This window comes from Chlorocebus sabaeus, chromosome 22 (assembly GCF_047675955.1).
Source record: "Chlorocebus sabaeus isolate Y175 chromosome 22, mChlSab1.0.hap1, whole genome shotgun sequence".
Classification (NCBI taxonomy): domain Eukaryota; kingdom Metazoa; phylum Chordata; class Mammalia; order Primates; family Cercopithecidae; genus Chlorocebus; species Chlorocebus sabaeus.
This window is the reverse complement of record NC_132925.1, coordinates 89,503,349-89,517,542: the sequence shown is the minus strand read 5'-3', so window position 1 is coordinate 89,517,542 and position 14,194 is coordinate 89,503,349. Positions and strand designations below refer to the sequence as shown.

General features: G+C 55.1%; 2 protein-coding genes across 4 annotated transcripts; one reads left to right on the top strand and one right to left on the bottom strand.

Moving 5' to 3' along the window:
* Nucleotides 1–223: 223 nt before the first annotated feature.
* LSMEM2 (leucine rich single-pass membrane protein 2) lies at nucleotides 224–8,856 on the top strand. 2 transcript variants are annotated; one of them, XM_073010154.1, is made up of 4 exons: nucleotides 224–1,412; nucleotides 8,020–8,130; nucleotides 8,235–8,420; nucleotides 8,628–8,856. In XM_073010154.1, exons 1-4 carry the CDS (start codon nucleotides 1,355–1,357, stop codon nucleotides 8,759–8,761), a joined length of 489 nt encoding a protein of 162 aa, XP_072866255.1. In that variant the 5' UTR covers nucleotides 224–1,354; the 3' UTR covers nucleotides 8,762–8,856. The 2 variants fall into 2 exon arrangements, with proteins under 2 accessions (XP_072866255.1, XP_007982525.1); XM_007984334.3 differs by having other exon boundaries at nucleotides 8,232–8,420.
* Nucleotides 8,857–9,289: 433 nt separating this feature from the next.
* Nucleotides 9,290–14,085, bottom strand: IFRD2 (interferon related developmental regulator 2). 2 transcript variants are annotated; one of them, XM_007984327.3, is made up of 12 exons: nucleotides 13,776–14,085; nucleotides 12,110–12,229; nucleotides 11,938–12,022; nucleotides 11,720–11,844; nucleotides 11,479–11,636; nucleotides 11,262–11,312; nucleotides 11,000–11,178; nucleotides 10,809–10,914; nucleotides 10,350–10,487; nucleotides 10,133–10,261; nucleotides 9,959–10,054; nucleotides 9,290–9,819 (listed from the first exon to the last, which is right to left on the bottom strand). In XM_007984327.3, exons 1-12 carry the CDS (start codon nucleotides 14,023–14,025, stop codon nucleotides 9,739–9,741), a joined length of 1,518 nt encoding a protein of 505 aa, XP_007982518.3. In that variant the 5' UTR covers nucleotides 14,026–14,085; the 3' UTR covers nucleotides 9,290–9,738. The 2 variants fall into 2 exon arrangements, with proteins under 2 accessions (XP_007982518.3, XP_037859809.1); XM_038003881.2 differs by lacking the exon at nucleotides 11,938–12,022 and having other exon boundaries at nucleotides 13,776–13,984.
* Nucleotides 14,086–14,194: the final 109 nt, after the last annotated feature.

The following is a 14,194-nucleotide window of genomic DNA, read 5'->3' as shown; positions in this document are numbered from 1 at the left end:
GACCATCCTGGCTAACATGGTGAAACCCCGTCTCTACTAAAAATACAAAAAATTAACTGGGTGTGGTGGTGGGCGCCTGTAGTCCCAGCTACTCAAGAGGCTAAGTCAGGAGAATGGCATGAACCCGGGAGGCGGAGCTTGCAGTGAGCCGAGATCATGCCACTGCACTCCAACCTGGCCGACAGAGCAAGACTCTGTCTCAAAAAAAAAAAAAAAAAAAAAAGGAATGTACGCAGAAGGCCTCACTGAGGGGGTGACATTTGAGCTCCCTGACAAGAAGGGGCCCGCCACAGGGCTATCTAGGAGCAGAGCATTCCAGGAGGGAACAGCCACCGCCAAGCCCCTGAGGTGGTAACGAGCTTGTTAACTTTGAGGAACATCAGGGAGGCCAGTGTGAGACAGCGGAGTGACAGGTTTGAGGTGTGTAGGAAGTAGAGCCCACAGTCTTGCTTTGCCCCCATTGGGAAGGAAGGGCACAGGGATCCAACCACAGAGGGAAAGCTGGAAGCTGGACTACCTCCTCCCTTCAAGGTAAGCAGTAATGTAAATCCTTACACAACTTTATGCGACCTGTCTGCCCTTGTGGAGATGGGAGCAGGGGAGGACCAAAACCGTGGATTGTGATAAATGCTCCAGATGTGGTTCTCAGTGTACACTGCCAGGGAGAAGCCACTGTTATTCCGACTTTACACATGAGCAAACTGAGTTCAGGGAGGAGAGATCCTTTACCTAAGGTTGTAAGCTTAGTAACAAATGAACCAGCCTCCAACCTAGGTCCACCCGTCCACCCACTGGCCAGCATGGGTGCTGTGGGTGTATCTGCCCACTTGTGAGGCTATCAGAGCCCTCATGGCATCAGGCTTCAGTTGTCCATCACCCTCTATAAGACACACACAACAACAGTATTGTGTGGTAGCAGGTCATGCAGTGGAGGCTGCTTGTCTTATGTTCGCTGGGAGGAGAGATGACTGGGCTGTGGGTAAGAGTCTGCAGGGGTGGAGGGGTGGCCGAGTAGAGATGCACAGGGGTTCCTTGTCTGCCTTGGCTGCCACGTGGGGCCTTGCTGAGCCTGGGGTGGCCATTCTGGATGTATGGGGAGGTGCGCTTCCCCTTGAAGGTCCCTGGGCACCTAGACTAGTGGAGGCAGGCTCCTGGCTGGCTCCCTCACCAGGTAAATAGTCCAGGCTGGCCCACGTGGATCACTCTGCCCCTTCCCATGGCTGAGGGCTGCCCCCTCTAAATATAGCCCAGTGGGCTGAGCTCAGGCCTATTTTAGGCCAAGACTGGGAGGCAGCCAGGCCTTCCCTGGGCTCTCAAAGGAGCCACTGCTGCCTTTGTCCAGTCCTGCTACTGGATGCCATCATCGGCCCCCGACTGCCCACTGTTTGCCATGCCTGAGGAGACCCAAGAAGGTAGGAGAGGGTGACCATGAGGGAGGGCAAGCCCTCAGTCCTGTGACCTTGGGGACCATGGAGAGACCCACCCTCTGTCCCACTGACCTCATTGTCTTGAGTAAGTTAGTTACCCATTTTCATTCCCCAGCTCCAGTAAAAAGACCTGCCCCCTATGCAGGGAGGAAAAGCCTGCCATGCTTGGAACCCCTTGTCACCTCAGGCCCTGCTTCAGTTTCCCCTGCTAGGGACATTAAGGAGGAATGGGGGAAGCTACCCAGTTAGGAGTGGGTCAACTACAGGCTGTGCTCAGGTGGGTGTGGGCATCTGGGCAGCTGCCTGGCCAGTTCAGCTCTTAAGGGAGGAAGCTGGGATTGGGGTGGGCAGTGGTTCCAGAAAGTATTTGGGTACCTGTCCCATGGACTGAAAAGTAGATAGGCCTCTGGCCTCCCCTGACTTGGGTCTAAATATCCCTAACTGCCTAGGGTTGGGGGTCCCTTGGCCTGGTCAGACTGAGACTCAGCTAGTCAAGAGCTTGGTGGTCACTTGCCTAACTGCACCACTGCATATAAGAAGTACTGATGCTCAGAGGAGCCAGGACAGCAGAAATCTAGGAAGCTACAGGTCCAGTACTGGCCAGGACATAGGACTGTCTGCTCCATAGCTCCAGCTTATAGCCCATGACAGAGCTAGCAAGCTCCTCTTATCACATTTTCAACTTTTTTTTTTTTTTTCCCCCTGAGGAGTCTCGCTCTGTCGTCTAGGCTGGAGTACAGTGGCGTGATCTCGGCTCACTGCAACCTCCGCCTCCCAGGTTCAAGCAGTTCTCTGCCTCAACCTCCCAAGTAGCTGGGATTACAGGCGCCTGCCACCATGCCTAGCTAATTTTTGTATTTGTAGTGGAAACGGGGTTTCACCATCTTGGCCAGGCTGGTCTTAAACTCCTGACCTCATGAGCCACCCGCCTCAGCCTCCCAAAGTGCTGGGATTACAGGCGTGAGCCACCACGCCCGGCCCCAACTTTTTAAAATTTTTTGTCACCCAGGCTGGAGTGCAGTGGTGCGGTCTCGGCTCACTGCAACCTCCACCTCTCAGGTTCAAGCGATTCTCCTGCCTCACTCTCCTGAGTAGCTGGGATTACAGGCATGCACCACCACGCCCGGCTAATTTGTTTCTTTGTTTGCTTTTTTGAGATGGAGTCTCACTCTGTCACCCAGGCTGGAGTGTAGTGGGACGATCTCAGCTCACTGCAATCTCTGCCTCCCAGATTTGAGCGATTCTTCTGTCTCAGCCTCCCGAGTAGCTGGGACTACAGGCATGTGCTACCATGCCCGGCTAATTTTTGTATTTTTAGTAGAGACAAGGTTTCACCATGTTGACCAGGCTGGTCTCAAACTCCTGACCTCAGGTGATCCACCCGCCTTGGCCTCCCAAAGTGTTGGGATTACAGGCGTGAGCCACTGCCAACATTTTGAACATCGCAGGAGAGGAGCTTGGCCCCTGGTAGGAGGAAATGTTTACCTCCTTTGTGCATGTGTGTGTGTGTGTGTGTGTGTGTACAGAAAGGTCTCCCTGATCTTGAACTCCTGGCCTCAACCAATCCAATCCTCCCACCTTGGCCACCTTGGCTTTTCTCTTTTTTTTTTTTTTTTTTTTTTGAGACAGAGTCTCGCTCTTGCCTAGGCTGGAGCAGTGCAGTGGCGCAATCTCCGCTCACTCCAAGCTCCACTTTCCAGGTTCACGCCATTCTCCTGCCTCAGCTTCCCGAATAGCTGGGACTACAGGTGCCCGCCACCACACCCAGTTAATTTTTTGTATTTTAGTAGAGATAGGGTTTCACCAGGTTAGCCAGGATGGTCTCGATCCCCTGACCTCATGATCTGCCCGCCTTGGCCTCCCAAAGTGCTGGGATTACAGGTGTGAGCCAAGCCACTGCGCCCAGACTTTTTTTTTTTTTGAGATGGAGTCTTGCTCTGTCGCCCAGGCTGGAGTGCAGTGGCTCGATCTGGGCTCACTGCAAGCTCTGCCTTCCCCAGGTTCACGCCATTCTCCTGCCTCAGCCTCCCGAGTAGCTGGGATTATAGGCGCCCACCAGCATGCCTGGCTAAGTTTTTGTATTTTTAGTAGAGATGGGGTTTCACTGTGTTAGCCGGGATAGTCTCGATCTCCTGACCTCGTGGTCCACCCTCCTCAGCCTCCCAAGGTGCTGGGATTACAGTCGTGAGCCACCGCGCTCGGCCAGCCACCTTGGCCTTTCAAAATGCTGGGATTAGACACATAAGCCACCATGCCTGGCCTTTTTTGGGATCTTTTTTTTTTTTTTTTTTTTTTTTAATTTTTTTTTTTTTTGAGACGGATGTCGCCCAGGCTGGAGTGCAGTGGCGCAATCTCGGCTCACTGCAAGCTCCGCCTCCCGGGTTCACGCCATTCTCCTACCTCAGCCTCCCGAGTAGCTGGGACTACAGGCGCCCGCCACTGCGCCCGGCTAATTTTTTTCTATTTTTTAGTAGAGACGGGGTTTCACCATGGTCTCGATCTCCTGACCTTGTGATCCGCCCGCCTCGGCCTCCCAAAGTGCTGGGATTACAGGCGTGAGCCACCGCGCCCAGCCTCTTTTGGGATCTTAACAATAACATTTACTGTGTATTTTTCCTATAATAATTCACATTCAATTTAGAAAGTGTGAGAAAAGCGGCCGGGCGCGGTGGCTCAAGCCTGTAATCCCAGCACTTTGGGAGGCCAAGACGGGTGGATCACGAGGTCAGGAGATCGAGACCATCCTGGCGAACACGGTGAAACCCTGTCTCTACTAAAAAATACAAAAAACTAGCCGGGCGAGGTGGCGGGTGCCTGTAGTCCCAGCTACTCGGGAGGCTGAGGCAGGAGAATGGCGTGAACCCGGGAGGCGGAGCTTGCAGTGAGCTGAGATCCGGCCACTGCACTCCAGCCCGGGCGACAGAGCGAGACTCCGTCTCAAAAAAAAAAAAAAAAAAAAAGAAAGTGTGAGAAAAGCACAACAAAGTACAAAGAGGAATTTTTTTTTTTTTTTTGAGACAGAATCTTGCTCTGTCGCCCAGGCTGGAGTGCAGTGGCATGATCTCTGCTCACTGCAACCTCTGCCTCCCAGGTTCAAGTGATTCTCCTGTCTCAGCTTCCTGAGTAGCTGGGACTACAGGCGCCTGTCACCATACCTGGCTAATTTTTAAATATTTTTGGTAGAGACGGAGTTTCACCCTGTTGGCCAGGCTGGAGTGCAGTGGCACGATCACAGGTCACTGCAGCCTCAACCTCCTGGCCTCAAGCAACCCTCCCACCACAGCCTCCTGAGAAGCTGGGACCACAGAAGCATGCCACCATACCAAACTAACCTTTAATTTTTTTTTTTTTTTTTTTTTTTTTTGAGATGAAGTCTAGCTCTGTCACCCAGGCTGCAGTGCAGCGGCTTGAGCTTGGGTCACCGCAAGCTCTGCCTCCTGGGTTGAGGCGATTCTTCTGCCTCAGCCTCCTGGGTAGCTGGAACTACAGGCGCTCATCACCATGCCTGGCTAATTTTTTGTATTTTTAGTACAGACAGGATTTCACCATATTGACCAGGCTGATCTTGAACTCCTGACCTCGTGATCTGCCCACCTCACGCTCCCAAAGTGCTGGGATTACAGGTGTGAGCCACCACGCCCGGCCCTAATCTTTAATTTTTTGTAGAGATGGGGTCTCCCTAAGTTGCCCTGGCTGCTCTCAAACTCTTAGACTCTTGATCCTCCTGCCTTGGCCTCCCGAAGTGCTGGGATTACAGGCATAAGCCACAGTGCCCAGCCCAAAGAGAGAATTTAATATGACCTTAAACCCACCACCCAGACATAATGACTGGCAGCACTTGCTTGTTTTTGTTGTACTTGCTTTTGAGCATGTCAAGAGGCAGTTTCAAGTAAATCATGGAGGTTGAGTTACTGTCCTGAGAATGACAGTCCCAGAGTGCAAGGCCATCCTTGGTTCTATCTGGAGGTGTCCCCGCAATGCTCTTCCCCACTGTTATCAGCTTCCAGGTAGGTATCTGGAGCTCTTGGCATCTGGACCAGGATTTTTGGAAATCAAGTTAAAGAACAACCAGAAAATATAATTAAATATTGGCCGGGTACGGTGGCTCATGCCTGTAAACCCAGCACTTTGGGAGGACAAGATGGGCAGATGACTTGAGGTCAGAAGTTCAAGACCAGCGTGGCCAACATGGTGAAACCCAGCTGTACTAAAAATGCAAAAATTAGCCAGGCATGGTGGCACGTGCCTGTAATCCCAGCTGCTGGGCAGGCTGAGGCAGGAAAATTGCTTGAACCCAGGAGGCAGAAGTTGCAGTGAGCTGAGATCATGCCACTGTACTCCAGTCTGGGTGACATAGTAAGACTCTGTCTCAAACAAACGAAAGGCCAGGTGCAGTGGCTCACGCCTGTAATCCCAGCACTTTGGGAGGCCGAGGAGAGGGGATCATGAGGTCAAGAGAACGAGACCATCCTGGCCAACATAGTGAAACCCCGTCTCTACTAAAAATACAAAAATTAGCTGGGCATGGTGGCACGTGCTTGTAGTTCCAGTCACTCGGGAGGCTGAGGCAGGAGAATCGGTTGAACCCAGGAGGCGGAGGTTGCAGTGAGCCAAGACTCCAGCCTGGTGAGACAGCAAGACTCTGTCTCAAAAAACAAACAAACAAACAAAAACACCAGCCAGGTGTGGTGGCTCACACCTGTAATCCCGGTACTTTGGGAGGCCCAGGCGGGCTGATCATGAGGTCAGGAGATTGAGACCATCCTGGCCAACATGGTGAAAACCCTTCTCTACTAAAATACAAAAAATCAGCTGGGGGCGGTGGTGGGTGCCTATAATCCCAACTACTTGGGAGGCTGAGACAGGGGGATTGCTTGAACCCAGGAGGGGGTGATTGCAGTGAGCTGAGATCACACCACTACACTCCAGCCTGGCGACAAAGCGAGACTCTTATCTCAAAATAATAATCATCATCATCTCACCAGGCGCCGTGGCTCACGCCTGTAATCCCAGCACTTTGGGAGGCTGAGGCGGGTGGATCATAAGGTCAGGGGTTCAAGACCAGCCTGGCCAAGATGGTGAAACCCCATGTCCACTAAAAATATAAAAAGTAGCTGGGTGTGGCAGAAGGCGCCTGTAATCCCAGCTACTTGGGAGGCTGAGGCAGAGAATTGCTTGAACCTGGCAGGCAGAGGTTGCAGTGAGCTGAGATCCTGCCACTGCACTCCAGCCTGGGTGACAGAGGGAGACTCCATCTTAAAAAAACCAAAACAAAAACCAAACACGGCCGAATGCAGTGGCTTATGCCTGTAAATGCCAGGACTTTGGAAGGCCGAGACGGGCGAATCACGAAGTCAGGAGATCGAGACCATCCTGGCTAACATAGTGAAACCCCGTCTCTACCAAAAAATACAAAAAACTAGCCGGGCGAGGTGGCAGGCGCCTGTAGTCCCAGCTACTCAGGAGGCTGAGGCAGGAGAATGGTGTAAACCCGGGAGGTGGAGCTTGCAGTGAGCTGAGATCCGGCCACTGCGCTCCAGCCTGGGCGACAGAGTGAGACTCCGTCTCAAAAAAAAAAAAAAACCCAAAAAAACCCCACAACAATTAGCTGGGCGTGGTGGCACACGCCTGTAATCCCAGCTAGTCGGGAGGCTGACACAGGAGAATCACTTGAATCCAGGAGGTGGAGGTTGCAGTGAGGCGAGATCACAACAGCACTCCAGCGTGGGCAACACAAGGAGACTCCATCTCAAAAAAAAAAAAAAACCAAAAACAAAAACCCTGCTCTTGAATTCAATAATTCCACTTCTGGGAACTGAAATTAGTAACTATCAGGAAATTGGGAAAAAACCTTCATACTCAACGGAAGATGTCCTGGGGGTTAATTTCAAAAGGGAACTGCAGCGGTGAGCCACGATCACGCCATTGCACTCCAGCCTGGGCAACAAGAGTGAAACATTGTCTCAAAAAAAAGGTGGGGGGGAGGGGTACTGCAAACAACCTAGATGCCCAGGCAGCCTGAGAGAGAGGTGTGAAGGGCGAGAACTCAGAGGCATAAGAAACAGTATAACAAAGAAGGGTCTCTCCAATAGTAAATGTTGAATGAAAACAGCAGGGTTCACACATGTACAGCAGAGTCACATCGAGTATGTTAACGAAGACAGAACCAAGGCCAGGAGGGAAAGGCACCAGAGTGGCTACAATAGGGCTTTCTGACCAGAAGATGCCAGGCATTGGGTCTGCAGGGAGAACTGACAAAAGAGGCAGGACTGCATTCCATTTGCTGCGGGTTTAGCATTGAAGGCTGATAAACTGCTAGAAATGAGCAGGCAGAGGAATGCCTGAGTCCCTGGGGTGCTTGGAAGGAACCAAATCAAATGTACTTGCTGCTTCTGTATACAGAATAAGCCTGTAAGGGTCTGGGATCATCCTGGATCCAAATCAAGGGTCACTCCTGACTCAGTTTTAGGGGATTTGGAACCAAATGCCCCACTATCCCTATCCTCCAGAAGTCCCTGCTGCCTGAAGGCACCTGGTAAAAGGAAGGGGGTTGACCCACCACTGGCTAAATCAGCCTGCGCTGCCCCTGCAGACTCCGTGGCACCAATGATGCCCAGCCAGAGCAGGGGGCCACTGGCCCCCAACTACGTGCAGGAGGTGCACCTGCATCGGGTGGAGTCCATCAGCGACCTACACAGTGGAGGTGAGCGGGGACAGTGAGGATGATGTGCTGGGGGATGATGTGCTGGGGGAGGGGATGAAAGCAGGTGCACCCACCACCCCACTGATGTCCCATCCACCCAGCAGGCACACTGCGCCCTTGTCTGACTGAAGAGGCACGGCCGTGGAATGAGCTGCTGAGCGTTTTGCCGCCATCACTGTGTGCCCACGCTGGCTGCAGCCCTGTGTACAGACGAGGAGGGTTCCTGCTGCTGCTCGTGCTGCTGGTGCTCACTTGCCTGGCGCTGGCACTCCTGGCTGTCTACCTGAGTGGTATGGATGCACAGGGTGCCAGCAGGAATAGACAGCAAGGTGGTGGGGACTGGGAGGCCCTTCTGTGCAGCTGGAAGGAGCCAACTGCAGATGCTGCAGCAATGAAAGATGGGGTGGGAGGCCTGTGGGTGCCCCTGGTCCTGGGCTGGGTCTGCAGGGGTCATGGGGTGGCACATGGTCTGATGATCCCCCACTTCCCATTCACAGTGCTGCAGAGCGAATCCCTGCGCATCATGGCACACACACTCCGCACGCAGGAGGAGACGCTACTCAAACTCCGCCTGGCCAGCCTCAGCCAGCTTCGGAGGCTCAACTCCAGTGAGACCCAAACACCCAGCTGAGATGCCATTTGGATCTGGGGCCTGGGGGTGTGTGTGGGGGAAATAAAGTGGCTATGGGCAGGTCTCTCCTTCCCTACTGCTGGCTGCCACATCTACACTATTTCCTTGGTGAGATTTTTGTACAAGAACCCGATGTTAACTTCACAGCTGCCTGCCTCTCCTGATCTCTTCAAGCCAGGCCTAGCCAAGTCTCTGGTGCCAAAGCCTTGTTTTGGGTGGCCCAAGGTCAGGGGAAGGGGCACCAGCCTCTGGGCTCCTCCTGTGGCCTGTCAGCACTCTCTGGCCACCCCAGATGGCAGGTTCTGAAGTCTAGAAATAGCTGCCCCCACAGCAATCACCCAAACTCTGCCAGGCCTCCCAGTGAGGGTCCAGACTCAGCTCTCAAAGACAGGCTGGGCTCTGAGTAGCAGGAGAGGCACCACTTGGGGAAAGACTGCCTTGGAGGGCAAACATGACATTGTGGAAGACCCAGCTGGGCCCAAGCCTGGGGTGGTAGGTGGGGAGGGAGAACAGAAAAATACCCAGGGGTTAAGACCACAGAAGCCTGACCATTCTGTTTAATTATCTCTAATAATCCTTAAAAATCAGCACACAAATCCATTCCAGGTAGCTTTGCCTCTCTACCTGCTGTGGTGGCATTTGTCCAGATGCCACCACCCCCCTAAGAGTGGGTCATCCTGGGCCTGAGAAAGGAAAGGAAGGGAAAGGCCCCCTAGTGCCTGCCCCACAGCCCTGGGACAGGCACGTATTTAGCCTGGCCTGAGACAGGGCAGGAAGAGGCCACAGGGCTGAGCGCAGGGACAAAGGGGCCAGGGTCCCAAGTGTCCGGGCCCCCAGCTACCCACCCCATGTCTGTTTTTGGTTTCGTCATTAAAAAAATAAAGTGACAAATACTGGTGGAGACCAGTTGTTGCACTGTCTTCTGTTAAAAATACGGACCAAGGGCATAGAAAGTCTCCTCTTCAGTAGGTCCTGCTTCACAGGATGTCTGCCCGCTTGTCCCGCACACGGCTTCGAGCCTTGGTCCGGGCTTTGAAGGCGGCAGCATTGTACAGGTGCTAGAGTGGGGACAGAGAGTGACACCATGGGGAGCTGGGAAGGGAAAGGGCTGGTGGTCCTCTTCCAGCCTCTGCAGAATTTCAGGCCTCCAGGAAACACGGGAATAGGGGGAAGAGAAAGGTGCCCAAGGGTGCAAACCTTCTCGAAGCGTGGAACCTTGCAGGCCTTCAGGGCAGTGGCATCCAGCACCAGCACAGGGCCCAGGCCAAAGATGTCACGGAGTAGCTCATTGTTCTGGGGGGCAGAGGGCAGTGAGCTCAGGCCAGACTGAAGCAGCCACACCAGGTGTCCCCTCCCTGTGCATCCCCGCACCTGGAGGTGGTGGTGCATGCCTGAACCCAGCACTTCCTTGAAGGCAGTGTAGATCCGGTGCCGAGCCCAGCTGTCCATGTAGAGCACCTCAAAGCCGAAGCGCACTATCTCTTCTTCACATTCACCGCCCTGCAGGGTAGAAGGGCCAACACAACTGGGCTTGGCTACTATGCCTGGGAGTGCACCCTCACTAGGACACATATGTTCTCACACACACCTCCACGGAGTGCAGCACAGCACGGAAAGTAGAGCGCTGGCGCCGGCGATCAGCCTTGGCACGGTACTTGTTACTGTCAGTGGCCAGAGTGCGCAGGACACTGCAGAGGGCCTCCATGTCCTCATAAACAAACTCCTCCTGCAACGGGAGCGTTGGAAGGTGTGTGGTAGGTAGATGCTTGAGCTCTGCTGGCTCTGAACAGGGCACTGCCGAAACCCATCCTTTCCCTGAAAGACCCTCTCTTCTCTGCCTGGCCCCTTTGACCCCTCCTGGGTGTCTCTCAGGCCAGGACACCGCTGCTCAGGGCACCCATCATGACATCTAGCAGATGAATCTGTGTTGGGGCCACCTTCTCTGCATAATGACCTAAAGCTGCTCTGTTTTCTGTGGCACCCCCTGCATCCAGCCTGTGATGGGCAGGTGGTATCACTAAGCACCCCCCATCCTTGTCCCTCGCACCTCAAGGTCCCGGGCAAGCTCAAAGAGCAGTGCAATGGTTTCACCGGCAGCGATCCGCAGGTTCACACTTTCACTGGACAAGAGCTGGGGCAGCCGGGGCAGCTGCCTAGGAAAGGGGCAGGCTGAGCTGTATGTGTGGGTTGGGGGCCTTTTTGAGATCCCCCCCCATCCCAGTGGACAGCCACCCCTACCTGTCAAGGATGTGGCTGATTTGGGTGCTGGGGCAGATGGTGAGCAGCAATGCCCAGGCCTGCAGGGCAGCACAGAGCAGGCCGTGCAGGCTGGCAGGAACCACAGGAGTTGTGGAGCTGCCCAAGCCATAGAACCGGCTGAAAACACTTTCTAAGCAGGCAAGGCAAGAGACCAGGTCCTAGGAACACAGGGAGGCAGGGGAGCTCAGAGGCAGAGTTACAGCCCTAGATGCTCTACCACCTGTGCCCAAAGACCACTCACCTGGATGTCGGCAGCAGCCACGTAGCAGCCCAGGCCAAGAGCAGAAGCACACTGTTGGGAGAAGGGCAATGCTGTGCCACAGTCAGCGGATGAATCTGGGTTCCCAGCCCTGGAGCTCACTCCCCTCAGAGTAAGGGAGGCTGAAGACAGGGGGAACCCAGCACTCTGTTGAGGGATAAGGTGCAGGAAGGGTTTCATGGGGCACAGGCACACTCACGTGGAGCCGGGCAGCAGGGCTAGCTGTGCTGTCACTGAGCACAGAGACCAGCAGAGGCTGCAGGCTGTGGAACAGCTCCTCACCCTTGGGTCCGGGGCCCAGCTGCACGCAGAGCAGACCTAGCACAGCAGCGGCCAGGGCTTGTTCCTCTCCCTTCCCTGTGGGATGCTTTCCAGTCAGCCTATGCAGCAAGAGCCAGCGTCTGCCCAGTTTAAGTCTCCCATGCACCCCCAGCTCCAACCTTTCTTGAGGCACTTTTCCAGGGCATCAGCTAGTGTGAGGCGGCGCTCCAGCAAGAAGTCGGGGAGTAGGCGGGACGCCAGGGCCAGGCGCAGGCTCTCGAGAGCACCCTGCCGGGTCTTGGCACTGGGGGAGGTCGAGAAGGGGGGTCATATAGGCCAGCCCTCCCTTGGTCACACTTGGAGCTGGGTGTAGGAGTTGGCTGGCAGCCAGGGGTACCTCTTGTCTGTGAGGCAGTCCACATACTCCTTCAGCTTTTCCTCAAGGTCTTCCTGCTGGCCCTGCTCATTCACGACATCCCCCCCTGGAAGGCCACCTGGTCAGCACTGCTTCTTGTGCTCAGCCCATGGAGCCCTCACCAAGCCCCTGTCAAACTTCCACCCGCTCTCACCAAGGCTGTCCTCTGCAGTGGTGCTGAGAAGGCTGGGGCATTCACTGGTGATGCTGCGGGCCTCACTGGCTGCCTCATCATCACTGGAACCCGAGTCAGCTTGGGCACTGCTCCGGGCACCTGGGGAAGGTGGAATAGGACACTCAACTTGCCTCTACTGATCAGGGATGGCTGGGGGTACCTCACCCAACCTCATAATCCCAAAAGATAGAATGGTGCTCCTCTTGGAGATGGAAAACCAAAGCCAAAGGTCAGTAGGGTTGGTGCACTTCTGTGTGTGGGCTCTGTCCAGGGACAAGGGCTCACACTGGCAAGGGTGGCTGCTGTGGCAGAGTTTTGGGCAGGGTATGACCACCAAGCTGCCCCTAATTCTAAGAACTACTCACACCTCTCACCTGCAGGAGGAAGTCCAGCCTACACATTGGCCTCTGCTCCCCACCACCTTTTTTTTTTTGAGACAGAGTTTTGCTCTTGTTGCCCAGGCTGGAGTGCAATAACGTCATCTCAGCTCACCACAACCTCCGCCTCCAGGTTCCAGTGATTGTCCTGCCTCAGCCTCCCGAGTAGCTGGGATTACAGGCATACGCCACCACACCCAGTTAATTTTGTATTTTTAGTACAGATGGGGTTTCTCCATGTTGGTCAGGCAGGTCTCGAACTCCTGGCCTCAGGTGATCTGCCTGCCTTGGCCTCCCAAAGTGCTGAGATTACAGATGTGAGCCACCACGCCCAGCCTGCTCCAATTTTATCTTACTATCCTACCTGCCAGAGCAGCCCAGCCTTCCCTCATTCACTCCACTGTGCTGGGGTCCCTCCAGCTGCCAAGACTTTGCACAACTTGCTCTCTTCTCCATCATCTCAGGACTCACCCAGAAGCACCTCCCCCCAGGCCTCCCTGAGTCCTAAGTCTGGGGCTGACACCATTCAGTGAACATGTTCTATACCCTATTAGATGTCCCCCACCCAAACCCCACCATGGTGGTGACCAGTTTAAAGTTATGCCTAGGTATTTTCCTCCTTCCTGTGATCAGCCATCCTCCCCTCCCCCTCAAAAATAAAAATAAATAAATTTGTGCATCGTACACACCCCATCCCAGCAGAGTAAACATAAGTGTTTACTGCATTAAGACAGGCTCCTGGTCTAAGCTGATAAGCGAGTCCCAAGACTGCCTCAGGCTCCAGGACAGTCAGCCACCTTGTGGAGTCAGGCCTGCCAAGCTGCCAAGGCCCTAATCAGGTAGCTTCCCAACAGATCCCCCTCCTTCTGTTAACCGGAGCAGGCCAGGACTCCCGCCAACTTCCTTGACCAGTCCAGGAAAGGATCAGGGTTTGGCAAGGGGACTGGCTTCCTGCTCTGTCCGGTGAGTTTGCCCACCCAGCAGGCAACTGAGGCGGAGAGGCAACGGGGAAACTGAGGCCCGGAGAGGCTGGCCGGGTCACCGCTGGGAGCGCGGACTCCCAACAGGCTGTGGGCAGCGAGCTCAAGTTGGGCACGCACGTGGCCAACGACTGCTGGGGCACGTGCCAGCCTCGGTAGAGTTCTGGGAAGCTGCGCGGGGCTGGCCGAGGGGGTTCCTCACCCAGGGCCCTCGATAACAACTACGGGGACCCAGCAGGACCCCCACCCGCCGCTCATCAGCTGTCCCACGCCCCCCACCCCACTCACCTCCTCCACGGCGCTGACCACCCTTCCGGAGCGTGTTGCCTTTACGGGCGCGAGGCATGCCGGGAACCGGGCGCGGGGGGCGCGGGGTCAGGGACCCGGTGGGTGTGGGCTCCAGGGCAGCGAAACGCCGGCCGGTGCGCTGCGCTGAGACTTGGCCAGACGACGGGCGCCACACGCCCCGCGCGCCACCATCTTCGCGAGGCGCCCCCCCTTGCCAAACAGGTCGCCGGGAAGGCGAGTTCCAGGCCATCCGATTCAGGCCCACATCCACGAGGCTAAAACTACTAATCCCAGGGGCTTGAGCGCGCAGGTGACGGCGGCTGGCTGCGCGTTAGAGCACCACGGGAATGGTAGTCCACGCCTGGGGCCCACCAGCCGACTACGCGCTAGCTGAACTATGCACCCACAATGCCCTGCGC

Coding starts and splice junctions, on each gene's coding strand:
- LSMEM2 (XM_007984334.3), top strand. CDS start 1,355: ATGCCATCATCGGCCCCCGACTGCCCACTGTTTGCCATGCCTGAGGAG. Junction 1,413..8,019: donor GCCTGAGGAGACCCAAGAAG/GTAGGAGAGGGT, acceptor CTGCCCCTGCAG/ACTCCGTGGCACCAATGATG. Junction 8,421..8,627: donor CCTGGCTGTCTACCTGAGTG/GTATGGATGCAC, acceptor TCCCATTCACAG/TGCTGCAGAGCGAATCCCTG.
- IFRD2 (XM_007984327.3), bottom strand. CDS start 14,025: ATGGCCTGGAACTCGCCTTCCCGGCGACCTGTTTGGCAAGGGGGGGCG. Junction 11,637..11,719: donor GGAAAAGTGCCTCAAGAAAG/GTTGGAGCTGGG, acceptor AGCATCCCACAG/GGAAGGGAGAGGAACAAGCC. Junction 10,055..10,132: donor GCATGCACCACCACCTCCAG/GTGCGGGGATGC, acceptor TCTGCCCCCCAG/AACAATGAGCTACTCCGTGA.